Here is a 27,950-nt window from a genome sequence, read left to right as displayed (position 1 = left end):
ATGAAACTCAGTGGTAAAATAAAGACACAAAACCACGTCTTTATTGCAGCAGCTCTTGAGCAGAACTGAGTTTGCTAAGCAAGGATCAGTTTAGGGCATGCAAAGATGGAAGAAGAGCCAGACATGGGCAAAGCAAGCTAGCCACAGCAGGGAGTTAGGGCCACCCCTGGGGAAGCCCAAACATCCCCAAATCTCTTGCCGCACCTCACTGAAGGGACCCAGCTACCTCTGGCCAGGACAATCTTTGAGGGAAGTCACCAGAGGCAGTGGCTCAGGGCACCATGTGCCACCACTTGTAGGCGAAGGGCTTCCTGCGGACATTGGTGCCACAGTGAACCTCTCCGTGGTACACGTGGTAGGCATAGAAGTCATTGATGAAGGTGCAGTGGAGGCCCAGTGGCTCCAGCAGGGAGCGCACCTTCTCCTCCAGGCAGCAGCTGCCGTCAATGATGGGTCCAAAGGGCTTGGGGATGCCCAGGTGCTTGCCCAGCACCAGCATGTTCACCTGTGGGAAAGTGGGGGCCCAGATCAGAGGAGGCAGCGGCTAGGGTGGGACCCACAGGTCTAGAGGACGAGGTCTGTGTTTTCAAAGTTTTTTTTTTTAAAAAAACTTTATTATTATATTACAAGCATTGGTGTTTGGCCTGTATGTATGTCCGTGTGAGGGTGTTGGATCCACAGAAACTGGAGTTACAGGCAGTTGTGAGCTGCCATATGGGTGCTGAGAATTGTAACCCAGGTCCTCTGGAAGAGAGCCGAGCAGCCGAGCAGTTGGTGCCCTTAACCTCTGAGCCATGTCTCAAGCACCCCGTGTTTTCTTCTTGTAGCAAGCCTTCAATTGGTAAAAAGTCACATGCTGTTTAAGCTCACTGAAAAGCTAGGATGCATGGGCCTCAGGAAGAGAGGGGGACAGATGGAGTCTTCGTAAAGCTCAGCATGTGGAGAAGACACCTCAGTAGCCAGATTTGAGCCCCCGACTTGAAACCCCAGAGCCGGCTCCTTCCTGAACTGTAGCCCCCAGTCCTACACCTGCCCACGGGCTTTCTTTGGGGAAGGCTGATAAAACTCCATGGGAGGCGGGAAAGTGCTTGGGGGTCACAGTTAAGTAACACAGGTGTCCACGCTCTGAAAGGTCAGATCTGGCCCCACCCTAAGGGAGGGGTTTCCGCTCGTTCTGAGGTCATGTTCCACACAGGCTTCCTTCCTGGCAGTGAATGCCACCCCCGAACATGTTGTCTATGACCCATGTCTGCCAGTCCCTGACCCCTGTATGGAGGCCTGGAGGCTGCAGGGGTAGAACTGATTTTGAAGTCAGACCCCCAGCTCTGCCATCTCTAACATGCTGTGTGTTTTTGTGCTAGAGACTTAACCTCTCTGAACTGCCTCTGGAAAGCAAGGCAATAAAAGATCCCACTCCTGACATTGTTGCAAGACTCCGAAGAGGCTCTGGGTGCCATAAGGGACATGTGAACCTCTAACGGTGAAGGAAGAGTCACCTGCACCTGCCTTAGGCCCACTTTAGGCCCTCTCATTAGTTGCACGCTGAGGTTTACGCCATTTGAGATGAAGTTGGGTGGTGGCTGTCACCTCCTTACCATGTTTGGGAAGAAGGCTTCGGCCTTCGGGTTCCCTCTGGAGTTCCCCACGAGCTTGAAGAGCTGTGGGATGTCAATGATGTCGCCCTCCGCTAGGCCCAGCTCCTGCTTCAGCACCACCCGGTTCCAGTCAATACAGCTCTGGTGGGGAGACCAAAGGGGTACATTAGGGGAGGAGAAAGTGTGGAACTATAGGGGTGGGTAAGAACCAGGGTTCGGGCTCCCAGGGACCTCACACACTCCCCCCCTTCCTGCTCTCTACCTGTTCCTGGGCTTCAGACCCTGGGGGTCAGTAGCCAAGCCAATGTCTAGGGAGCAGCCCTGCAAGGCCGCCACCCCACCCACCCATGTGTCTAATGGCAGGCAGTGTCTCCAGGGCAGTCTGGCTGAATACCTCCACATAGGCATTCTGGTCTCTCAGTTTCTTGTTGGACAGAATGTCATTGATCGTCTGGTTTCTTCCTGTCATGGAGTAAGAGAGAGAAAAGATGGACCCAACTTAGGAGGCAGGCTGCCCTCCAGTGAGGGGCAGAGCTGGATCCAGTGTCTCCGTCTCTTAAGTGGGGATGTTCCAATTCAAAATACACTTGCTCCCCACAGTACGCCCATCTCCAAGGGGATCCTGGTTGTTTTGGAGGAGGGGTTCCAGAAATGCTGTCTTTAGTGGTAAAACTTAGCTCATTCTAGCACCAGGATTGGCACAGAGTCAAAGTAACAAGGACAAGGTTGAGTGACCCCACTGAACCTCATTGACAAAGAGGATGAGGAAGGGACTATCTAACAGAAGAAGCCGCAGCCCCAGGCCGGGGGGGGGGGGGGGGGAGGGGGGCGGGGCAAAGCCCAAAGCGGCACAGAGGACAAGCTGCCGCTTGAGAAACAAGATTCCAACAGTCAACCAAGCAAACCAAAGAACTCCATTCCGATGCCAGCCCCCGATCCAGCCGCACCAACTGTGGTGACCTCAGCACCAATAAATGAGGCAGCTGTGTCAGCGTCCCCAGGAGGTGGCACTGGCCAGCTGGAAAGGGAAGCTGCATGAGGAAGGCTGTTAGGTGGGGCCTCAGGTCGGCCTGGGGGCGACACAGCATGTCTGGACCCCTGACCTGGGGTGGATCAGGACTGGAGAAATGAGTGGGGCCTGGTGCTCTGCATTCTTCCAATTCCAGATCTTTAACCCTTGGTCTCAGAACGCGCGTGTGTGTGCGTGCGTGTGTGTGTGTGTGTGTGTGTGTGTGTGTGTGTACACCCTACATGCATCTGATGCCTGAGCAGGTCTCAAGAGCGAGCGTGCGTGCGTGCGTGTGTGTGTGTGTGTGTGTGTGTACACCCTACATGCATCTGATGCCTGAGCAGGGCATAAGAGGGTGTCAGATCCCCTGGAACTGACAGGTAGTTGAGAGCCATCATGTGAGGGCTGGAAACCAAACTCAGGTTCTCTGCAAGAGTAACACGTGCTCTTAACTGCTGAGCTATCTCTCCAGTCCCTATATTTACTTTTGAGGCAGCCTCTCATGTAGCCCAGGCTAACCCCAGATTTGCTATGTAGCCAAGGATGACCCTGAATTCCTGGTTCTCAACCTCCTGAGTGCTGGGATTACAGGTGTGCACCACCACGCCCGGTTTACAGCGCTCAGGGTAGAAGGGGCTGATGCTTAGCAAGCCCTCTTCCATCTGAGCTAAGTCTGCAGCCCCAGAGCCAGATGCTGTTAGGGAAGGAGACTGGGGTGGGTGTGGGCTCTGGGCCAGACAGAACGTTTCCTTGGTGTGCATGAGACCCTGCATTCCAGCAATACAGGGAAGGAAAGCAAGCAAGCGAAGGGGCATGGGGCTGGTTTGCTCACCTCTGTCTAACACACTCAAACATGTTTAGAGAAAACTCTTGTGTCCCAGGAGGTTCTTAGTCTCTGACCCTGCCTGTTGAATTTATTGAAAACATTGTGTCCCATGGACTTCACTCAGTTCTTTCTCTCTGTTGCCCTGGAACCTTCTTAGTTCTCTGTCTGTAATTTTCCCTTTCAGTTACCTCACGGACTCTTCCATGCTGCTAACGCTGGTTCACGCCCTGCCACTTCCAGGACACCTTCCCTGAGCCGTACTGACTCAGGCACCCCCAAAATACCTTTTGTTGTCTTGGTAGCTCACTGGGAGCTTGGGGATCCCGTGCTGAGTATGGTGCCCCGCACACAGTGGCTACACAAATCTCTTTAGACCCACAGGATCTCACGGAACAGCGGAGACTACAGACAGCAGAAGAAGCTGTCCACACAGGATGCCAGCCACGGTCAACTTACTTGGGATCCCTTCGAATAGCGGTGCCTCCCCATGGCCCTGGCTCTGCTGTTCCTGGAACAACTGGTAGCAGGCTCTGGGGCTGGACATCAACAGCCGAAAGCCCTGCTGGGAAACACTGGAGTCAGAGGGCGGCTCTGCCCCCCACCTGGGGTTTCTGGGTGGGGGGATAGCACCCTTTGTCACCTTCCCATCCCCACCGAGAAGGAGAGCTGGCTTGGAAACCCAGGCAGAAGGACTACACACCTGCCTGTCGGGTGCTGGGACGAAACTCAAGAACTCATCGATGTGACCCACGAAGAGCCAGTCCGAGAAGAGCCTCACGGGGGCCTGCACCTGCTGGGCACACAGGAAGTCCTGCAGGGCCTGATGCATGTCGCGGCTCTCGTTGCTGTCCTCACAGGAAGAAGTTATGACAGCCATCAGCATCATCAAAAGATACAGTACCTACTCACAAGTGGTCCTGGAATCCCACCTGTGGATCTTCCCATAGAAGGAGGGCATGAGGAGGGTCATGGGGTCCTGCTGTGAGATTCCTGCACCCCTTCCAGCTGTATGTAGGTCTTCCCTAACCCTGTATCACCATGTGCTCTCAAGAGGCATGAGAGCAGTGGTTCTCAAACATGGGGGTCACAACCCACCTCGGGTTAAAACACCTTTTCACAGGGGTCACCTAAGACCATTGAAAAACACAGAGATCTACATTATGATTCATAACAACAGCAAAATTACAGTTATGGAGTAGCAACAGAAATAATTTTATGGTTGGGGGTCAGCACAATATGAGGAACTGCATTAAAGGGTCGCAGCGTTAGGAAGGCTGAGAACCACTGTACTAGCAGTGCGGGGAGATGAGGGGAGATGAGGTCCTGGAGGCGGGGAGGCGGGGAGGCGGGGGAGGGGTCATCCGTGCTGGGGTGAGACTTCAGTGACGCTTCACGGTGACCCACCCACCTGTAAGTGACCTCTCGCCCCATGCTCAGTGCAAGCCCAATTCACCCCCAAGTTGGACGCTGGAAAAACAACTACTTTGGTCAGTTGTTGATCTTAGCTGGAAAAGTTCACGCAGTGGGCGTGGCCTTGGGGACAGTGGACTGGTAGAGGACTCAAGGCTCCGCCCACCTATGGAAGGGACCACGGAGCATGGGCTGCTGCTGTTGTGGCCCTGATATTTGAACAATTTAGGCTTTGCTGCTACAGCTTCCTTGGAGGGAAACTGAGGCACAGCCACTGAGGCTCATAGGATCAGGGTCAAACCACAGAAAGCATTGCCCGCTGACTCGGCCTAGATGCCTGTATGACGGAGAAGCATGGGCTTCGGAGCCTGTCACGCTCACTGTCCCACCCCTGGTTTCTGGCACATAACAGATGCTCAGTAAACAGTCACTGACTGAAGATATGTAAGTGGACAGAGGTAGGCCCCGGAGGTTCCTCTCCCTACGTGCGGATTCCTCTCAATGTCCGCTGACCTCCTGGGCTTGGAGAAGGTAAGGGAGGCTCCACTGTGGCTTTTGTCACTGTCTGCTACCCCAGCGCCTGGGATCTGGCCACCCCTCATGTTCTTTCCCTTACCTGGAGTAACCACTGCTCCCGATAAGGATCCTGCCAAGTGGGTATTCCTTTCCTCTGACGGTGACTGGGGGGCTCACCTCCAGGTTCCCGAAGGCATCCAGCCCTGTGACCTCCGTTGTGTAGGGTCCTCGGGTCACATAGCCAAAATTTGGACCCTAAGATGGGAGGAGGAGACGCTGAGAATCAGAGGCATCTACCCCAGGTGGCAATGGCGGCTGAGGGTTTAAGGCTGGTTCGGCCACGGGAAGGAATCCTGTGATTACAGGGAGGAAGCTTATGACTGTGAAGTGTGGAAAGGTTGCTGGATTGAGCCAGGGACCCTCGAAAGAGATGGGGCTTCTTGGGTCCCTGGCACATGCGCAGAACATAATCTCAAAGCATTCTTTCTGCTCTCTATAGGCTGGCAACAGGGAAGGAGTGGAGACAGGGACTCCTTCAGCCAGTTTGAGGAGGGACCCTCAAGCCACCCCTGAGGCCAGCACTTGATCTACAGCACGCCCTCATCCTGACCCTGGCCTGGAATGGGCTTTACAGAGCATCTGTGACATCTCTATGTGAGTGTTTATCAGAGGTCACACCTGTTACCCCCAGTATGAGTTTTGCAGTTGCTGTGGCAAGTCACCACCAGGACAGTGGCTAATACCACCCTGGTGTATCCTCCTGCACGTCTAGAGGCCTCGAGTCACTTGTCACAGGATGGAGTCAAAGTGTGGCCTCACGCCTCTCATGGAGGCTCCAGAGGAAGAGTCTAAAGAGAAAATATCTTGAGCTGGCTGGATGCCTGTGCGGGCCTTGTGCTACCTCCCTACTGTAGTCCTTCTCTGCCTTGCTGTGTGGGAAGGGCAGCCCAACTGCTGCCTCCTTCATCTCCTGGTGCCAGCGGCTGGCCAGGTGACCTGGCCATCCCATGACATCCCAGCTGTGAGCCGAGCCCACTACCCACATCACTCCTCCAGCCACCTCCGCTCCCGCAGATGCTGGACACAAGATGCCAGGTGGGTCTTGGCACCTGCCTGGCTTCCCACTTGTCCTGCCCGGAGAGCTGGTGAGTCCTCCTCTCATCAGTCTGCCACCTTCCCATGGGCCTCTCTTCCCAGGGGATAGCCTGGAGGTTGTCTTTGCCCTGTCTCTCTCCCGATGGCCCCCAAATCCTGCTGACCTGGTCTTGAGGGGCTTCTCAGAGTGTGAGCACTTCCCACAGGGCCAGTCACAGCCCCTCGTCAGTCCTGGTCCTTTTCCACTCTGTCCTGACAATGAGTCTAATCTCTTTATAACATAAAGCGGGACACAACCTCCCTGACTTAAAATGTACACAGAGCCCCCATTTCTCAGATTCTAAACTGACGGTCCCACCGGGGCCAGCAGCTCAGTGACTTTGCTGTCCTCAACATTGAGCTAGTTTTAACAGCAGGTATTTAGTTTAAATTCTCTTTCTCCTTTTTAAAATTCACTTATTTATGCATCCATTATTTTTATGTGTACATATGTGTGTGTCTACAGAGTTTATATGTGCCATATCTGTGCTGGAGCCCACAGGGGCCAGCAGAGGGCTTCAGATCTCCTGGAACTGGAATTCTAAGTGTTTATGAGTCATTATGTGGGTGCTGAGAATTGAACCTGGGTCCTCTACAAGAGCAGCAAATGCTCTCTTAAGATGGAGAGAGCCCCAGGTGTGGTGGTGCACGCCTTTTATCCTAGCACTTGGGAAGCAGAGGCAGGTGTATCTCTTTGAGTTCCAGATCAGCCTAGTCTACGTAAGCCAGTTCCAGGCTAGCCAGGGCAAGACACTGTCTAAAACAAAACAAAAACAAACAAACAAAACAAAAAAGAATGAAAGAAGCAATGGGAAGAACCACTTTTCCAGTCCTCTGATTCCTTTTTCTCTCACACATTTTTTAAAAATATATATACAGAAAGCCAAGGTTGTTCTGTAGAGCCCAGAATAGCCTCAAATTCTGGCTCCCCTGTGCTGAGCATGCACTACGCCTGACAATGCAAAATTTCCCAACATCTTACTGAAAGGCCAGCACCATGCAGGGCACATGCTGGATGCCCATGTGCAGCCATAGCAGGGCTCATGGTGCTGCCCACCTCCAGCAGTGGCAGAGCAGCCCCACACCCTGGCCAGGCAGGTGAGAAATAATGGAATACTCTGGAGAGGATGCATGCAAGGCTGGCTAGTTTTTGTCAGCTTGACACAAGATCATCTGGAGAGAAGGAACCTCAACTGAGATGTCTCCATCCAATTGGCCTGTGGGCACGTCTGTGGGGGCATTTTCTTGATTAATGATCGATATGGAAGGGCCGAGCCCACTGTAGGCCATGCCAACTCTAAACAGATGTTCCTGGGTGCTATTAGAAAGCAGGCTGAGCAAGCCATGAGGAGCAAGCCATGAAGCAGCGCTTCTCCATGGCCTCTGTGTCAGCTCCTGCCTCGACTTCCCTCAATGATAGATAGTGGCAGGGAAGTGTGAACCAAATAAACCCTTTCCTCCCCAAGTTGCCTTTGGTCAGAAGGTTTTATCACAGCAAGAGAAGCAAATCGTGCCACTGGGACGGCCCAGACATTGCCAGGAGAGGCCCTCATTGACACTGAGACCTGAGGGCCGAGAGTCACCCAGCAGCAGAACAGGGAGGTGCATTCCTGGCGGAGGGAATGACATATGGAGGCAAGGAAGGGACAGGGAGAGTGGTCTGTGACGACACACATGGGAACACTGGTGACAGTTTCCCTGTTACCTGGCTCTTGTCACATGGGTAAGGTGAGGGTGTTGCACAAGTACCCAGCTAAGGGTCTGCTGGGGTCACCCCTTCCACCCAAGGCTGGAAGAGGCAGAGGGGAGACTCCCATGCTGAGGGTCTGTCTCTGTCACCGAATGCTGGAGGACTGACTTATAACAGGGAAGCTGGCCTTTGGATTATCAAAGTGGTAAGATATAGCCACCGCAGGCAGGATGGGAACCAGAGTTGGGGGCAGATGGGAACGGACAAAGTCCTGGCAACAGTAGCCTGGTGCTCCCACCTCCAAAGGGGATGAACTTGCCTCCACCATCAGCCCACACAGAGAACCCAGCTACAACTTGGTCACAGGCATAGGGTGTGCCAGGAAGAAACCTGTTGATGAGACAGACATTTCTCTACAAGCCATTGGCATGGAGTGGGCCACTGCCTCTCTCCCTGGAGAGTAGAATACTACTGGGTGCAAAACGTGTTCCTTTTTCTGAGGTTTCCAGGCCCCAGTGCATGCTAGGGTCTTCCGGGGCGGGGGACAGGGAGGCAGTGTGGGAGGCCTGGTGTCCTCGCTCAGAGCCCCAATTTCTACCTCTGTGGAATGGGCCTAGTGATAGCATCTTAATGGTTGTCACGTGCAATGAGTCAGTCCCCGTGGAGAACTCAGCAGCGTGGCTGGAAGCACACAGGGTCAGTAAACATACCATTATTGTTATTTATGATGGGGACAACCTGTGCTGAGCTGGCATCTATCTACCAGGCCAAGGTGACTCACCAACATGTCACCTCCCACTCCCGAATGTGTTGACCGTGGCTGATAAAAGCCCGGCTGATCCCGAAGCCCCAACACAGCCCCAGTGGTGGCCCCCAAAGGACAAACCACAGCCAAGAGATGGAACTGCTGTCTTGTGAAAGAGCACTCTCGGGTAGCCCAGGATGCCCCTCACAAGGTTATTCCAAGGATGAGCTCATTCCTGACGAGGCTCTGAGAAACCAGATCTTATCAGGGTAATGGCTGAAATGACCAGCACCACCCCATTGAGTCCCGTGGAGCAGGGACTCGGCTTTGGGGACTCGGCTGCTCAGGGACAAAGGGTGGGGCCTACAGGGCGCCTACCATAACCCGTTTGATGGGGAAGTCCTTCAGGCCTCTGTCCCTCGGGGAGTCGAAGACCACGGGCAGCGTCTTGTGGGGAGCCTGGATGTAGCCGATCTCCATTTCATCCTGGAGGGGCACAGAGAGGCTGCTGGATGCGCCACAAAGTCTGTGCCTGGTGTGATGTGGACCCGCCCCACCTGCTAGCCATTGCCATCAAGAGCAAACTCTGTGGGACACCTGGGCCCAGAGAACGGCTCTGAGGCTGCAGACCTGTGTCCTGCATGGCCTGCTGGGAAAAGGAATAGGACAGAGGCCCTGAATCTGGGGAAGGGGGACGACCCTGGGCTGAGGCTGGGATGGGTGATTGAGCCTTGTCCTTGAGGAGAGAGATCATCCAGTGTTGGGGTGTCTAGGGGTGCTGAGGGGATGCTGGGGGATCCAGAGGACTCCCAGAATGGCTATAATAGGCAGACGCTTCAGTGGGAAGACTGTTTACTGAGTCCAGGTGACAGCAGCTTTCTGGACCTCACAGGAGCAGGCAGGAGGCCCACCCAGCACTCTAGGTAGGTGTCCAAGTTTTCAGAAATGGATCTGGTGGGGACTTTGCCCCTCCAGCAAGCAGCTGTGCAGTGTGCCGGGACAGTCACTATGAGAAGTCACAGGATGGAAACCCTGGCTAGTGGGGACCTGTCTGCAGCGTCCCAGGGATCAGCCTGTATCACAGAGGTGGGATGACAGGGGTGGGACTTAGGGGCCAGGAAGAGACGCAGTCCCACCGGAGAGACGGCATACATGGAGGGGCAGCCTTCACGCTGGCCTCTGATGAACATGACTGGAGTGTGGGTGATGAGGAGGGGGATGTCCGAGGAGAGATGGGCAAAAGGCACCAGGTGAGAGCCCGGGGTGGCCATGGAGAAGGCAGGCGCCACGCCACACAGTGACTCACAGTCTACGTCAAAGGAACTCTTAACTCGAGCACCCGGTGTGAGTACCTTCCGAGGCTCCCCTCCTCCTAGTCCATCCCAGGAAAGATGGCCCCCAAGTTCTAGGCTGTGCCCCAGGAGCCCTCTGGTGGACAGGGCCATGTACCTGCATCCACTGGTCATCCAGGTTCTCTTCCTCTGGGCACACAGTCAGCTTGCACTTGGCTTTCTTAGTCAGATCAGTCAATGACTTTAGGAAGTCTTCGTTTTCAGAAATCCTGCAAACATTAGCCCTGATGTCCACACAGCAGCGACTATGCTAACAATCTGTCCCTCTCCCCAGGGTCCTGAGCAAATTATGGCTCCCAGCGTCTGAGGGCAGGAAGGTTTTTTTTTTTTCTTCATTCCTAGCGAACACAGCACCCAGAATTCAGGGCTCTTCCTGGTGCACCCAGACCCCACCCCCCTAGAGCTTCACCTGCACACGTATACCTCCTGGGGGGGCTGGGTGTTGGGGGTCATGATCCAGGGGGCCACACGAAACGTCACACTGTCTTGGAACACCAGGGCCTCGGGGAGATCCTGGAGGGGAGAGATGAGACGGTACGTCATGTCAAGCAGGCTTCATCTGCTTCCTCTCCCCGACCCTCCTCTAGGCTGAGGCCTACCGGGTTAGATATGTCCAGCAGAGAGACCGTGAGGGGAATGAGCCCCTGGAAGTCCGCGTCAGGGAAAGCAAGGCCCTCCACGTAGAAATCCGTGCTGTGCTGGCCGCCTGGCAGCTCCAGGCGGTGGGAGAACTGCTTTGGGCCCAGGACCACCTTGTATCTGGATGGCAGCTTGCCCCCTAGACAGAGGCAGAGCTCGCTTAGCCCTAGCATGCCTCTGTGGCTCCGATTTCCTCTCCTCCGTACTGAGATGCTTAGAGTCCTTGTGTGTCACTACCCAAGGGTCCCTGGAGGTGTTTAGGGGGGGAAATATCAAAACTCCAGTTGGGACCTCGTTTTCCTGACTTCAGGGGTCCAGGAAGGGCACGACAGGTGCCCACACCATCTCTAACTCCACACCGTTCACTTATTCATTCGTATACTCATACATTCATTTATCCCCAAGCACACAGTGCTGTCTCCTGAATGACCATGGAGTAACAAAGACCATTACATATAACAGACACCAATTAAAGCAACGATAGAGGGAAGTGGGGGGGGTTGCATCCTGGGGTGACAGTGCCTAGATGGAGGCATGTTGGGGACTGCTACCACCAGACCCCGAATTTCCTGTAAACAACTTGTTTTCCGCTGCTCTGAGCAGCCTGCAGCTGCTCTGAGCACGAGACGCTGATGGCAGGAGAGTGGGTTCTGATGAGTCTGCAGCTGAGAGATCCTGAGAGCTGGGCGTGGCCAGAGCCCTATATAAGCTGCCTCTGAGCACAATAAAGGGTGTGTTCTTGTTTCAAGGATGGCCTGTGTCTCTGTCTCTCTGTCTGTGTGTGTATGTGTGTCAATCCCCAGGCGGTACACTACAGGCGTAGTACCATAGTATATGTAGTACAGGCGCTATAGGACCGTAGTAGAGGGTTGCGAGAGAGGCACAAAGTTAGTCATTGCTCCATCAGCTTGATTAGTTCATCTAGGATGGAAGGGTGGGACCAAGTTGAGCCTTGGAAAGCCCTCTTTTGTCCACTATCCCTGAGAGAGCAGAGACATCAGTACACACCCCTCCCCTTGGGCCTCCACTCACCATTTTTAACCATGCGCACCCCACAATGGCTGCTCTGGCCCTCTTGTTGGCTGCTGTCCCCCTATGCTGGCCACTCTGCCCCCTGCGTTCCTGAACCACACAGACTCGTTCCACCTCAGGGTCTTGCACCTGCTACCCCCCCCCCCGCCCCATCTGGGATGCCCTTCCTGAGAGTACCCGCAGTTTCCTCGGACCTTCCTCTCTCTCCGCCCAGTTCACTCCTCCCACTGCCGTTCCTAATGATCTTACCTGTCAACCCTCCTATCCAACTAGGATGAAGTGACATGGGACAAAGAGTCGGTCACATTCATGGTTGTGAGCCCAGGGCTCAGAACTGAGGCTGGCAATGCTGGGTTAGTGGGTGTGAGGGGCCGCAAACCTACTGATGTCTAGGCCACAAGGGGGTTCATAGCACCCAAGGACTGTGAGGGGGTTCATGGCACATGGTGGGGGGTGAGGGGAAAGAAGAGGGGGGAGTAGGAGAAGAGAGAGGAGCCAGGAAAGAGAAACAGAGAGAAATAGAGAGTGAGAAAGGAGAAGAAAAGCAAAGCGAGGAAGAGAATAGAGAGCAGGGGGAGAGGGAAGAGGTGGGCGCCCACTGGAGGGAGTCCTTGTGCCTAGCTGGGACGAGGCATCTATGACTTTCATCTGGAGGCAGAGGACAGAGGCCTGTGCCTGGCACTCAGAACCCAGCACACCATAGCTCCATGGGAACTGCTTGCCAAAGGGGAGTGGGGCAGGGCAGTGCCCCGTCTGGTGGGGGCAGGAAAGGAACATGGGGTCACGGGTGGCAAGGGAAGGGCCAGGCCGACTCACGTGTGACCCGGAACACCCTCACTTTGTTCATCTTGGCCTTGGCCACGTGCAGCACCAGCTGATATTTGGCAAAGAAGTCTTTGGGAGTCTTCGTGCTTAGGGTCATTGGAGACATGTCCTGCAGGTCTAAAACAAGAAGTATGTGGCCCAAGGCTGCTCTATCTCTAGTGCCCAGCTCCCTCCAGCCGCCTCCTGGTGAAGCCCACACTCCCACACACCCTGCCGCAAAGGAACCTGATTTCTTTTCCTTTTTTACAATGCTGCTCTTTTGGCTCATTTTTAAAATTACATCTACTGTTTGCTTTTGTTCCACAGCCCTGGCAACTGAACTTGGAGTCTTAGGTATACAAGGAAAGAACTCCACCACTCAGCCCCAATCTGTGTTACTTATTTATTGTGTGTATGCGTGGGAGAGGTTGAAGGTGCTGTGGTACGTTGTGGGGGTCAGAGGACAGGACAGTTTGTACAGCTGGTTCTCTTCCTCTACCAGGCTGCACCCAGGTACTGAACTCAGGTCATCAGATTTGGTAGCGAGCACCCCTACCCTACCCTGCCCTGTGAGCCCTCTGGCCAGCCCCTGACTCTCTCTTCAGCATATATATGATGTTTATCTGTGGATGTCTCCCAAAGGGGGAGCCAAGGATAGAAACCCAGAGGAATAAGGCCTTCTGTCCCATTGCCATTTCTTGCTTGACCTCAGCACTCAAATTCCAGAGCACAGAGAGTACCCAGGAGAGCGGTGGTACGTGACGGTGGGCACCATGGATTTGTGTATCAGGATGATGGGGAATATGCCAAGTGGTCACTGCTGGCGGCTGGGCTACGGGGAAAGAAGCAAGGATATGGGTTCAACCTGGACCTGGGTAAGCTTGGGGAAATCCTACAGCTCTTAGTGCCTCAGTTTCTCTATCAGTAAACAGGGGCAGAGAGAATGCCAAGGGGTGGGGAGTGTAAAGACGAGGTGACACATTTGGAGCCATTGTTGTCCAGAGCCCCTGGAGAGACCACAAGGCCATGGATAATAAATATCCTTCAGGGATGTCCCTGGTGTCAGTAAGATACATAGTTGTTCCCACACAGTGTAGTACTTTAGCATCCCCACCCCACCACTGCCACCAGGGAAGGTGGGTGGCTTGTCTCAGCCTCCACCCCTGGCCTACCCCAGCATCCTATATGAGTACCCATTGAGACTCTGCAATACCCACCACCATTCTTGAACCTCTTAAACCCGCCAAGAAGTCAGGTTGTCTGTGCTGCAAATACTGACTGCAGCTGAGTAACTGTGTGACTTTCACAAGTGTGACTTCTTGTCTTAACTTTTTTTACAAAACATTTATTTATTATGTATACAGTATTCTGTCTGCAGTTCTGCCTACAGGCCAGAAGAGGGCACCAGATCTCATTACCAATGGTTGTGATGGGTTTGCTGAGACCTCTGGAAGATCAGTCATTGCTTTTAACTGCTGAGCCGTCTCTCTAACACTTGTCTTAACTTCTTAACTTCTCTGTGCCTCAGTTTCCCCATCCGTTAGGCACTGGGGTCTTGTGCAATATTTGGGGACCAGCACTCCTTTTTTTTTTTTAATTAAATGTGGGCCTCATGTCTGAGCCACACCCAGACGTGTGGCCTAGACAGGGGCCAGCATTGAAAGCGGAGCCTCTTGGAGAGCCCACACTCGTCACTTTGGACTGCTGTGCGACTTTAGCGGGTCACTTACTCTCTTGGGACACTTTTCCGTCCCTTCCTCTGTAACATGGACATGCTAACACAAGCGTGCTTCCCAAAGTCAGGGGCTACCTTACAAAACCACATAAGCCTTATTGATGAGCGAAGCCCTTGTCCTGGGACCCGGCCATGGCCTTTGTCCCCAGAGATGGCCACAGTCTTTGTTCTTTACCTTTGTTGTCCAAGACCATGTCATCCTCGAAGTCCATTTTAGAGGACTTGGGGTTCTCCTTGTCACAGTTCACCAACAGGATGGCGCCTTGGCCACACGGGCCCCAGGTCCAGGTGCTCTGGGAATATCAGAAGAGCAAAAGACGCTGTCGGTAGCTCTCTCAGATTCCATCAGCCCTTGGGAGACAGTGCTGTTTTTTTGTTTTTTGTTTTGTTTTTTCTCTCTCCCACTTTGCCTGCTTCTCTCATCCAGCAACTCATGGGTCCAAAGAGTGGATTTCTGATGGCTCCAGATATAAGCAAATCTGGATGTGAGTCAGAGGTGTTTGTGGTTTGTTAAAGACAGCATCTACTCTAGCCAAGGCTAGCTTCAACTTCTAATCCTCACCTCTGAGAGCTGAGCTCACAGGCCTGTGCCGCCACACCCAGTCTGGGTAGTGCTGAGTATTGAACCCGGGACTCCGTGGATGCTAAGCAAATCCTCTACCAGCTAAACTACATCCCAGCTTCAATTCATTCATTTGTTTTTTTTTTTTAAAAAAAGGAGCCTGATAATAAAATATACTTTAAAAGCCTTAAAAAATTGGCTTAACAAACAAAAGGAGTCAAATACATAAGAAATCAAGATTCTAATCCATACAACTACTCTCATGTGACCAAATAAATCACTCCTTCCAAATAAATCACATCAGTGAGTGCTACTCTTGGTACCAGAAACCCTCTGCCCAATGATGAACTAACTCTGGGTGGCCCAGCCTGGAGAGATCTATCATAATATGATAGATTAAGCAATATTGGCTAAATTACGATGCTAGGTGAGCGCTCTAAACCACACTCTTTCCCTTCCCCTACTATTGATGGACTTCATCATTTGGAGCCTGCCAAAGTGTACACTAGCCACCAACACAAAGTCACGCAGGCAGTTCTGAAGTTCCGAGGACACTCTGGAATTCGCCCACAGACCCTGGGTTAATAGTTGACCCTACGTTACCCCGATCCACCATCTTTCTGCAACACACACTCCCGGCCATGCTTCGCTTCTCTCTCCCTCCACTCCTGCCTCTCTTCCCTTCCCCGTCACTCACCACCACACACCTCTGTACACAGCTCCGTGGGAAACTCGGCTATCAGTCATTAAAGGTCTGGGGAGCATTTCTGAGCCACAGCTGGGACCCATTACCTGAGTGACTCTAGAGATTCCAGTTTGTCGGCTAATACCATTTCTGAACCCACAATTGGTTGTAACTATGACCTTGTAAAAGAGATGGAATATGCCTAAGTCACAGGGTCGCCAGTGATTTCCTGGTAAGGGAAATCACTTAATACGAGACGCCGGCGAGGTGCTGCTGTTCAGCTTGTCACCACCAGGAGGCGCGATAGGCGCGCACCATGTCCCTAAAGCCGGCGAGGTGCCGCTGTTCAGCCTGTCACCACCAGGAGGCGCGATAGACACGCATCGTGTCCCTACAGTGAGTTTTGACAGAGCCTTACCTGATCCTTCCTAGCCCTAGCAGGCTTTGCTCTGCCGGCTTTGCCAGTGCGGGTGACATCTGTGCTCAGGGAGATTTCTGGAATGGGCGTGAGAGGGGAGAGTTAGTGAATGTGAGCCGCAAGGCTCTCAAACTGGCGCTGACGCTCGGCCCCTAGGACGGGAGCGTCTCCGTTCCACCCTTTGTCCCCAAGAAGCGACACTACAATTCAGAGAACAAAGTTCTGCCTTCCTCAGGAGCCACGACTGTGATGCCAAAGCAACTCCCAGCCACCCCAGTGAAGCCTCCACACCCCTGCCAGGTCACCTTGCCAGTTTCTCCAAGATCTCTGCCCCCCTCCCCCAGGCTCAACCCACGATCTTCGTCTGATCTTTGTTACCCATGTGTGTCTGTGTCAGGGAAAAAAGTCACAGTCCCCAAGCCTGCCCTGTGCAAATGTCAAAGCAAGGGGCAGGTGTGCCTGTGAACTCCTTTCTCTCTAGCAGCAAATACAACCACAGTGACTTCAATAATGTAGACCCGTGTGCCCCACGGTGTGACACAGGGACCATGGCCTGCACGAGAGGGGCGATATGATCTTTTACTGTTGTGCCATAGCAGATCCACTAATATGCATGAATCTAGGGACTTAGCATTACCACGCTACTCCTGGCTTCCCCACCTCTCAGCAAGCAGTTCCTTGAGCAAATGAGTTCACGTCTTGAGCCTCAGAGTCCTAATCAGTGAAATGGGATCACGGGGCCAAGTTCCCTGGATTATTGTTAAGAATTAGATGTAATATCTCAGAACAGGGTCTGGCGTTAGAGTAAGCCCCATTTTATTTAAATGTGTACTCATGAATGAAGCTCATCATTGAGATGGCACCCAGCGACTTCACATGCTATTTATATATTTAATACACACTTAAATAAAAACAGTAGATTGTTCAGGTTGAGACCTCATTAAAAATCTATTTAATTTTTAAAGATTTAGATATAAGGTCTCACACTATGTTGTCCAGCCTAGCGTCTAGCTCCTGAACGCTGTGATTCTAAGGATGAACTTTTAAAAAGATTTTACTATTTTTATTTATGCGTTATGCATGTGTGTGGTGGGGGTATATAAATGCAGTTGCCTGTGGAGGCCAGAAGAGGGCACTGCATCCTCTGGAGCTGAAGTTAACAGGTGGTTGTGAGCCAGCTGATGTGGGGGCTAGGAGTCAAACTCAGGTCCTCTGTTGGAGCAATACACGCCCTCAACCACTGAGCCATCTCCCCAGTCACAGTAATAGGTTCTATTTAAAGATGAATATGAAAGAAATACAAGGACACGTGTTTAAATGGGTTATTGATATGATAAAAATGAAACGTAAATAATGGGATTTGGGGAACACAGAATTATCTGCTATAAAAAACTATAATATGAGTGGGGCGATGGTGGCGCACGCCTTTAATCCCAGCACTCGGGAGGCAGAGGCAGGCGGATCTCTGTGAGTTCGAGGCCAGCTTGGTCCACAGAGTGAGTTCCAGGACAGGCTCCAAAGCTACAGAGAAACCCTGTCTCGAAAAACGAAAACAAAACAAAAAACTATACATACATACACACACATATATAATGAAGCATTAAAAAGGTATAGAAATTTGTGCATAGAATCCAGGCCCCTACTTCCTAGCCTGAGAAGTCAGTTATTACACTGTGATGTGAGCCTTCACCTGCGCTTATAGTACTAATTACCAGGGAGCCACATAGCTAGAAACTTGTCTGTAGCTGAGGGCGACCTTGAGCGTCTGGCCCGTCTGCCTCTACCTCTCAAGGTCTGGGAGTACTGATGTGCACCCCACACCAGGTGTTTGCAGTACTGGGGGGGTCAAACCTCGGCTTCATGCTACCTAGGCGAACACTTCACCCCCATCCCCAGTCCCCCATCTGTGTTTCTTTGTGCTCACTCTCTGGGGAAGGGGAACTTAAGAATCACCAGTTGGATGGCTAGCTAGAAATGGTTGTTTTTCTTTACTTGCTCTAAAGTAAGCTCTAGTCGTGTTGTGTCTTGAAAGATGCCCTGCTGGGTAGGGATGTGCTGTGTGGAAACAGAAGGCAGCTCTACAGTCCCTCCCTCCCTCCCTCCTTCCCTCCCTCCCTCCCTCCCTCCCTCCTTCCCTTCCTCTCTTTCATTCTTTTTGAGACAGGATCGTAGTATTTAGCCCTGGCTGACCTTGAACTCAGAGATCTGCTGGGATTAAAGGTGTGCACCATTGGCAGCTCTTTGGGACCCTGGTCATCACTTACCCACCCCAGTGAGGTACAGCAGGGCTTGGATGGGTGAGGCCTTGGGTACATAATATGAAATTCGAACCTATAAGACAATAACAGACCATTCATGAGTTTATTAGTCATTCAACAGACAGTCTGAGCTGCAGCACAAATTCTTTTTTTTAAAGATTTATTTATTTGTATTTTATGTGCATTGGTGTTTTGTCTGCATGTCTGTCTGTGTGAGGGTGTCATATCCCTGGACTGGACTTACAGACAGTTGTGAACTGCTATGTGGGTGCTGGGAATTGAACCTGGGTCCTTTGGAAGAATAGCCAGTGCTCTTAACCCCTGAGCCATCTCTCCAGCCCCTGCAGCACAAATTCTAATTGATCTTAATAATAAAAACTCTAAGTCAACTATCAGGGAGTAAAAGCTGTAGGATCAGAGAAGCAGAGCGGCCAGTCACTAGAGAATTCTTACCTCTGCCAGTGTTCAGACCAAAGGGGCCACCTTAGACTGCACTGTACCTCAGACTGCACTGAGCTCCTGTCTCTTCTCGTTTTATATTCCTCTCTCTGCCCAGCCATATCACTCCTGTCTCCACCTCCCTTGCACTGGGATTAAAGGCGTGGGATCCCAAGTGCTGGGATCACCTTTGTGTGAGCTGTTTCTCTTTTAGATTGGATCAATTTCGTGTAGCCCAGGGTGGCCTTGAACTAACAGAGTTAGTCTGTTCTCCGAGTCCTGGGATTAAAGGTGTGTGCTTCCGCGGCCTGGCCTAGTGAGTTAACTCTGCATTCTGATCTTCAGGCAAGCTTTATTTGTTAAAACACAAACAAAATATCACTACGCTGAGCCCTGCTGTGTGCCGGCTTAATCCAGTTCAACTCAGCTAATGATGATGCTACCAAAAAGGGTCCCAAGGGAGTCCAGGACTGGAGGATCCACTCAGTCAGAGAAAGGGATAAGGGAAGACTTCACAAGGAGGTGTTTATTGGCTGTCAGCTTGACACAATACAGAGTTATCTGAGAGGAGAAAACCTCAATTGAGAAAATGCCTATATTGAGAATGTTCTGGCTGTTAAACATTTTTTAATTTAGTGCTTGTTGGGGAGGCCCAGCCCATGGCAGGTGGGGCCATCCCTGGGTTGTGGTCCTGAGTTCTACAAGAAAGCAGGCTGAGCATGCCAGTAAGCAGCTCCTCCATGGCCTCTGCATCAGTTCCTGCCTCCAGGATCCTGTTCTGTGTGAGTGCCTGTCCTGGCATCCTTCAGTGACGAACAGTGCCATGGAAGTGTAAGTCGAATAAATCCCTTCCTCCCTAATTTGTTTCTGGTCGTGGTGTTTCATCGCTGCAGTGGTAACCCTGACAAGGACAATGTGTAGCTTCAGAAGGGGAAAAGGGACTCAGCAGCTGGAAATGAGGCACAAGAGGCATAAGAGGGGAAGAAAGAGTAGGTGGTGGCCGGGGAACTGGTCTTCTGCAACAGAAGGCCAGGCCTTCAGGTGTCTCTCACAGGACCCAGTTGGACAGCATCAGGTCTGTAGGAAGTATCCAAACAGGGAGGCTGGGGTGGGTCGTGGGGTGAGGGGAAGGACGTGGGAATAGGTTGCAGGGAGGGAGTGGTCAATGGTGGGTTGGGTGGGGGCAGGGGGTGGAGGGGTGGGTTGTGGGGGGGTTGGTCATGTGGGGGTGGTAGGAAAAAGAAGGGGTGGGTGGGTTGTGGGGGGGCAGTGGGTGGAGGTGTGGGTCGTATGTGGGGATGGGGGTAGGAAGTGGAGGGGTTGTGGGGTGGGGGAGGATGTGGGGAGGTGGGTCGTGTGTGGGTGTGAGGGGGGGACGGGCTGGGAGTTGCAACTCAGTGGTGGAGGGTGTGCAGCACTCACGAAGCTCTGGGCTCAGGCCAGTCCCTCTGTCCAGCAAAACCAGAAATGAACAAGAAAATAAAAACCCAGAGAGAGGAATCTGATTGGCCCAGCTGCCAGGGAGGGCGGGGCACAGGGAGTGAGAATCCTGAGTGACATAAAGGGGGGGATAGGGGGGAGCAAAACCAACCAAAGTGCTACAAGGAAAGGAACCTGGGGTGATACGCTGAAGGGACACACTGAGGGTGCACACTGAGGGCCACATGGAGGAGCCCCTGACATGACACACTGAAGTGTTAGGTCCGGTCCTACAGACGGTGGTTATCCTGGAGAATGATGGAATCATGGCCTCTCTTCTGTGCTCTACGGACCCTGACATCCATCCATTTGGATCCGGGCTCCTGGCCTCCAGACCGCTCCCTAGTTGCAGGCTACTTGCTTTGTGCCAGTCAGTAACGTCTTTGGGAGGAACTTTTCTCTGGCTTTCCGTGTACTCCAGAAAACGGGGTCCTTAGCCTTGTATGGTGACACAAGTCTTATCCCAGCACTACAGAAGCCTGAGGCAGGGGGACTGAGAGTTTGAGCTCAGGTTAATTAGCAAGAACTTGTCTCAAAACACAGGGAAAGTAGAGCAAAGGGGAGGAGAAAGGGAAGGAGGGAAGACAAGGTGGTCCCTGCCTCCCTCACCCCTCTCTCCTCCCCTCATCTTTGTCATACATGACTTTTTCAGTGCCCCCCACCTGTGTCTTGCCATCTCCTAATCCAGGGTCAGCCCAGGGGCCACCTCAGTATTCCAGCTCTCTCGCAGGCTGGCCTTTGGGTCCATCCTTCAACTTAACACTTCTTTAGTGATAGTCCCTGACCTCACTGGCTGGACACCCTAGCTCTGTGTTTCCAGGGTGGGCCACAGAACTTGGCCCCCAGGAAAAACCAAACTGGGCTTGCTCCTCCAGGGAACCCCAAGAGGGTCTTGTGAAGAAGGGGAACATAGGTGGGGCCCAAACTCACTCTTGGAATTTGTGAATTAGGCACTGGGAGCGAAGTCTCTAAGGATCTCAGTTAAGGATGACCCTCGAATTCAGCCCAGCGACACGTGTCCCAACTAGAAAAGCACCCATAGGAAAAGGAGGCTGAGGGACCAGAGCAAGTGACCACACCCAGGGAATGCTGACTGCCATGTGACAGGAGCCAGGAGAAAGCAAGAGCGACCCTCGAGGGAGCCACAGGGGGCCACACCTGCTCACACCTCTGTCTTCTATATCTGCAAGTGCTGTGAAATCATCTTTTTGTACGGCTGTGAAGATGTGTTGCTCTCATTGGTCAATAGCTAGGCAGGAAGAGGTTGGGCGGGATTTGTGGACAGGGAGAGAACTCTGGGAAGAAGAAAGGCGGAGTTGCCAGAAGACACAGGGAGAAGCAAGATGAATGTGCCTTTCTGGGGAAAGCCATGTGGTAGAATGTAGATAAGAACTATGGGTTAATTTAAGTTGTAAGAGCTAGTTAATAACAAGCCTAAGCCATCGGCCAATCATTTATAATTAATATTGGTCTCTTTGTGGTTATTTGGGAGCTGGCTGGCAGGACAGAAGATTCCACCTGCAAGCAAGCTGCGGCGGCCACTGGAAACCAACACTGAGGCACAGAAGGTACTCCTGGTGGCTCCCTGCCTGTGACCTTCAGAGGCTTCACAGCCACAGCTAATGTTTGTCTACCTGTGTATTACTCAAAGCCCCCAGGACTGCAGTCCCCTCACCCCAGCGCCTTGCTCATTTCTGCATGAGATGGTGTTTATTAAACAGTTGCCAAGTGGATGAACTTGACCCAGACGCCCCTTCATAGGTTCCTGCAAGCTTCATTGTGAACATTGTGTTTAGAACTGGAAGACCCACCTCTGGGTGTCCCTATGAGGGTGTTTCCAGAGAGATTTAGCTGAGGCGGGGAAGCCACTCTGGTTGTGGTGGCACTGTCCGGTGGGCTAGAGTTGAGACTCAATGGAGAGGGGAAGGAGAGAGCGATCTGAGTACCAGCATTCCTCTCTCTGCTTCCTGACCGCAGATGCCATGTGACCGGCTGCCTCAGGCTGTGGTCACTGTGCCATCCTCACCGTGATGGACTGTGCCCCCAAGTGTGAGCCAAAATGAGCCCTGCCTTCCTTAAGCTGATTTTTATCGGATGTTTGATCCCAGGGATGAGGACAAGAATGGCAAGGATGGATGTGCGTGCCGTCAGTGTGGGCACTGTGGAGGGACGAGCGATTGAGAACTTGGTCGGGGAAGGGGGCTCTCCCAGGGTGAGCCCTGTGCATGGAAGCAAAAAGCTCCATGTGCAACAGTGGTGGGGCTGATGTCTCCCATCCTCAGCATCCCCCACCCATCCCATCCTCAGCCTCCCCCACCACACCCACCAGGCCTCACCCCATCCCATCCATCAGTCCCCCAACCTACCCCACCATACCCTCAGCCTCCACCACACCCCACCCTCAACCCCCACCTCATCCCACCCTCCCTCACTCCCTCCTCACCCACCCCATCCTTAGCCCCCCACCCCACCCTTAGCTCCCACCTCACCCCACCCCACCCTCACTCCCCCCTCACCCACCCCATCCTTAGCCCCCCCACCCAACTCTTAGCTCCCACCTCACCCTATCCCATTCATCAGTCCGCCAACCTACCCCACCGTACCCTCAGCCCCCACCGCACCCCACCCTCAACCCCCACCTCACCCCAGCCCCCCTCAATCCCCGCCTCACCTACCCCATCCTTAACCCCCCACTCCACCCTTAGCTTCCACCTCACCCCATCCCCCCTCACTCCCCTCCTCACCCTACCCCACCCGTCAGTCCCCCACCCCACCCAGCAGGTCCCCACCTCCACCCCAATCATCACACCCACCTTTTGGTCATCTGTGCTACTGCTGGCTGCTTTGACCTGTAGGGTCACCTCCAGCTCGGGGTCCAGAGGCCACTTGGAGGCACCAGTGATGCTCTTCTTGGCTGGAGGACTGTGGGCGACATCTACGACCACTCCTGGGGAGGCTGTGATGCCGAAGGTTGTGCAGCCCTTGGGAGCAGAGCTGTGGAGTGACAGGGGCCGACAGAGGCACTGGTGAGTGAAGGCCTGGCCCCCCATGATATTGGCACCAGCAATTCTCCTTTCCCCAGCAGGAAGAAACACAGGCCGCCGCTGGGCTTGCTCTGGCCAGAGAGTAAATGCCATATGATTGCCAGAAGGGGATGAGAAAGCAGAAGGGGAGGCCTCTGACTGGGGGCCTTACACTTGAACTAGAGAGACAGCAGAGGAAGGGTATAGATCATAGGCCCCTCCTACACACCCACACCCACAGAGCAGTGTGCACGCAGGGCCCTTCAGCAGTGGGCATACCAAGAGCTATCTGTGTATAAAGAATCACACACTCAGAGATGGCTCAAAATACCCCCAAACAACAGCCAAAACAAAATCACACATATTTCTGGAATGGTGGTAGCCCTGGCTGTCAAGGAACTTAATATATAGACCAGGCTGGCCTGGAACTCACAGAGATCCACCTGCCTCTGCCTCCTGAGTGCTGAGATTAAAGGTGTGAGCCACCACGCCCGGCTTGCAGGTAGACGTTCTTGAGGCTCATCCTCTAACAACACAAGTCGATCAGAGGTGGAACGCACTTTACAAAGCGACCTGAGTTTGAGAGGGAGTAGGTGAGGGGAGAGGAGCCGCGCTGGAGGCCAGAGAAGGAGCGGAGGAATGATAGATATCAGCACATACTCACACATGAGATTCTCAAAATCAAAACTACACAAGTTGCTGGGAGCCAGGCCGACCCCAGGCTTCCTCAGAGGTCCTGATGAAAGGACACAGGGACCTTTATTTCTGTGTTCTGCTCCGGGGTGGCCTTGGCAAGAGGGTCCGTCTGGGGCTGGGGCCAGGCCTCGAAGGAGCTAAGGTTTCAGTTCGTGAGCACCTAACTCTTTCCTGGTGAAGACACTGGAGTTACCCATCCTGGGGCTATTGTGCGCTTGGTCTGCATTGCACTTGAGATACGATGTGTTCCCTTTGTGCAACATTGCTTGACTAGCTTCCTGCTGGACTTTGTCCCATGGTGTAACGGCTTTCTGCCGGCTCTGCCCCCTCCCTGTAGACTGTATAGCGGATGCTGTACTTCTTAACAAATGTGCTTGGTGCAAGCCGTCAACTTAGGCAAGATCTGGTCTCCATGTCCCTATGTTCCTTGTTTCTCATCTGCCAGTTCAGATAGGAGGGCACCACTGAGTTTAGGACTGTCACCAGGATCCCTTCCCTGTACGTATTCTTCAGAGGTGTGGTCCTAGGCCAAGGGGCAGCTGCCTCAGCCTCCCCCGGAAACAGGAAGACAGGCTTCCAGGCTTGTCCCCCAGACTTGTGGAGTCCAGTGGTCTGAACTTCCTCTGGGCACCCTCGGGCATGAGAACCACACCCAGGAAGCTACTGACAGGCAGTTGCTGAGTTACCCAACCGAGCAGAAGCTGAGGGACGCAGAACCCAGGCTCAACCAGGCACAGATGAAACTAACTGGTGGTTGAGAAAACCTGTTTTGTTTTTATTATTATTATTATTATTATTATTAGGCAATTATTTCATCTCAAAGTCAACAGAACCTGCTGCTGGTCGGGGGAAGAACAATGCCCAGATTTCTTTCCCGAGAGACTCTGAGGCGATGCAGCTGGGAGGTGAGGGCAGGCTACAGGTGGGTTTGGGTCAGTAGCAATCCGGGACACAGCATGGGGGTAATGCCAGGGGAGCATTTATTAAATTTATTTATGATTTCATCAGGGTTGTGGAGGAAGGGAGTGACAGAGACCGGAACAGTGAGGTCAGAGAGAGAGGAAACTTCTCTTTGGTGAGGTCACAGGGCAGGTGTGGAGGAGCTTGCTTTCTGGAACATTCTCTCTCCTTTCTCTTTTCCTCATCCCCACCTTCTGAATCCACACTGCACTCCAGAGGCAGAGCTGTGTGAGCAGAGGGCAGACAGACTTTCCTGGAGGATTGTGGGAAAAGGCCGGGAGAAGTGACTGGGGGCCTGCCCCGGTGAGGGGGAAAGAATATAGTATATTTCCTTCCTTCCTTCCTTCCTTCCTTCCTTCCTTCCTTCCTTCCTTCCTTCCTTCCTTCCTTCCTTCCTTCCTTCCTTCCTCCCTTCTTCCCTCCCTCCCTCCCCCTCCCTCTGCCTGTCTGTGTTCCCCCCCCTCTTTCTGCAAAAAGATTCCCAGGTGACTGAGCATCAGTGAGACCCCTTCCTGTACTCAACTTTCTTTTACTCAACAAAACAGGACACCACTATATGTGAGGCCTGGCCCTCCCTGGGTGCACATTCAAGTGTGTGTGCGTGCACACGCACACGCACACACACACACACACACACACACACACACACACACACACACACACAAAGTGATTATTCCTTCCCCCAATCCATAGCATTCACTCCCAGCATAGGTCTGTGATCCCACTGTGGACACCTTCTAGTGTCCCGAACAGGGACACCATTCGACACCACTCATCCCAAACCACCCGTGCCTCTGTCCCTTCAACACCAGCGAGGGCATCCTCACCTGGTTCCCATGCTTGTGGGGTCAGGAAGCAGGATGCTAGCACTGGGTGCCCTGACTCACTGGGCACAGAGGCCAGCGTGTCTGCTTTAGCCAGCAGTCCTGGGGGAAGGATTCGCTCAGAAAGCACTGCCCGCAAGGGGCAGTTAAAACGATTTATTTATGATTTCATCAGATTGTGGTCAAGGCCATGTGAAAAGCACAAGGACCCAAATTTGACCCCCAGAACCCATGTATAAAAGCTAAGCAAGGTAGCTGGGTGTGGTGGTGTACACCTTAATCCCAGCACTTAGGAGGCAGGCAAGAGGATTTCTGTGAGAAGCCTGGTCTACAGGGTGAGTTCCAGGACAGCCAGGGCTATACAGAGAAACCCTGTTTCAAAAAAAATAAAAAATAAAAAATAAAAAAAATAAAAGCATGGTGGAGCCCTGGAGCTCACTGGCCAGCCAGCACCTCATTCTCCATGGCTATCCCATGATTTGACCTGAACATCTGCCTCCTCCCTCGTCCCCTGTAACCTGTTCTCACATGGCAATCGGTGATTGGGTTTAACCAAGGTCACACATGGTATTCCATTGCCAACACACCTCCATGGCGGTCCATAGCAAATCAAGCCTTGAGAAGGGCAGAAGTCCTTCCAATGCCCCACCCAAGCTGCATAGGATGCTGCTCCTGCCCAGGGCACCCCTTCCATTCTTGTCTCCCACTGACTGCTCATGCCCCTGCCTCGGGTCCTTTGCACTAGCTATGTTGGCTCCTCCCGGGGGACAGACAAACATCCACATTGTCATCAACACCCCTGTCTGATCATATGTCATTGCTCTGATCTCCCCGTCTGAAAACCACAATCAGAACTAGCCAGACGGTTCAGTGGGTCAAGGCGCTTGTGGCTAGGCCGGTGAGATGGGCTCCATTCCTAGAACCCACGCAGGGGAAGGAGAACTGACTCCCACAGGCTGTCCTCTGACCTCTGAAGAGAGAGCCTGAGGGACGACACCTGAGTTTGTCCTGGCCTCCACACGCTCCCCCACGCACCTGAATCTACAACCACGCACATACCTGCAGACACTCCACAGACACTATGGAAGAAGCCCCGTGAACTTGACCTAGCGAGGGCTAGCCTGGGATCCTGGCAAGAATCTGGCCCCTGTCATCTCTGCACCCATTTTCCAGCAGCTTGTCCTCTGGGAGACACACCAGGCTTTCTTTTGCCTGTGTCCCCAGCCTCCTACTAGTGGCCTGGGGACCCCCCACCTCCCCCCAGACCCTGAGTGTTTTCCTCCTGCCGGGGTCAGTCAGCCTCTGATCATGGGCGTGTCCCAGGGACATTTATGAATATCACTGGAGCCTCAGCTCTGTGAGGGAGGCTGCAGCAATCCCCACATGAAAGGCAACAGCAGACTCTACCCGGAGGCTTCCTCTGCTGTCCTGTGTGATCTAGGACAAAGGTCTTAGTGCTCAGTACGTCCTCAGCCTATATTTGGTGAAGGAACAAGGGAATGGAAGAATGAACAAATGAATTGGGGATCTGCCCGGTACTGTGTGGAGTACCTAGCAAACAGCACTGCGGAGTACCTAACAAACAACACAGTGGAATACCAAACAGACAGCCTCATGGAGTACAATTGCAATGGTCACACTTAATCTTGAGAGTCATTTCACCAGCAAGGAAACCTAGCCTCCCTTCCGTCAGCCTCCAGAAGGGCCTGGCAGTGGCGGTATTTCTACCTCACAGAGAACTGGCTGTGGTGGGTCCCACCCCTCCCAACTTATCTCCCTAGCAGATCTCTTGGCCAGAGCCTGAGCCGGGCCAGCAGCATCCGGCCCCTGCTGGCATTGCCCACCCCGCCCCACCCGCACAGGCTCACCCACAGACATCCAGCTGAGTCGCGGTGCCCACCACACACACAGCATGGGTGGGCTGCTCAGGGGCCACATGGATCACCGCACCCTGGGCCATCCTAGGTCAGCAGGCAGCAGGAGGCCCCTGGGCTGGTTCCTTTATAGTGTGCCAGGCGAGGCCATGAGTCAGCACCTGCCCTGCCCCAGAGGCCCAGCCCCACTCCACACAGGTGCCCCAATGGGCGGCAGAGCCTCCTTTACCCTGGGCTACCCAGGAC

At 53.1% G+C, this 27,950-nt stretch overlaps 1 protein-coding gene across 1 annotated transcript; it reads right to left on the bottom strand.

The window, feature by feature from the left end:
- Window positions 1-14: 14 nt before the first annotated feature.
- Window positions 15-27,837, bottom strand: Padi4 (peptidyl arginine deiminase 4). The gene is made up of 16 exons (XM_087906954.1): window positions 27,699-27,837; window positions 23,141-23,321; window positions 18,417-18,483; window positions 16,153-16,229; window positions 14,663-14,780; window positions 12,765-12,890; window positions 10,877-11,055; window positions 10,687-10,790; window positions 10,375-10,486; window positions 9,304-9,411; window positions 5,457-5,611; window positions 4,131-4,275; window positions 3,887-3,989; window positions 1,990-2,057; window positions 1,596-1,736; window positions 15-505 (listed from the first exon to the last, which is right to left on the bottom strand). The coding sequence occupies exons 1-16, from the start codon at window positions 27,788-27,790 to the stop codon at window positions 272-274; spliced, it is 2,010 nt and encodes a 669-aa protein (XP_087763080.1). The 5' UTR covers window positions 27,791-27,837; the 3' UTR covers window positions 15-271.
- Between the last annotated feature and the right edge of the window lie 113 nt (window positions 27,838-27,950).

Source organism: Myodes glareolus, chromosome 6 (genome assembly GCF_982192425.1).
Source record: "Myodes glareolus chromosome 6, mMyoGla1.1, whole genome shotgun sequence".
NCBI lineage: Eukaryota > Metazoa > Chordata > Mammalia > Rodentia > Cricetidae > Myodes > Myodes glareolus.
This window is presented reverse-complemented; position numbering and strand designations above follow the sequence as displayed.

What these genes read in the sequence shown, in the direction of transcription:
- Padi4 (XM_087906954.1), bottom strand. Translation starts at nt 27,790, where the DNA reads ATGGCCCAGGGTGCGGTGATCCATGTGGCCCCTGAGCAGCCCACCCAT. An exon ending in CAGGAGGTATACGTGTGCAG is followed by an intron (nt 10,487 to 10,686) that starts GTGAAGCTCTAG and finishes TAATGTTTGCAG; the next exon opens with GATTTCTGAAAACGAAGACT. An exon ending in TCCCCATCAAACGGGTTATG is followed by an intron (nt 5,612 to 9,303) that starts GTAGGCGCCCTG and finishes CTCCCATCTTAG; the next exon opens with GGTCCAAATTTTGGCTATGT.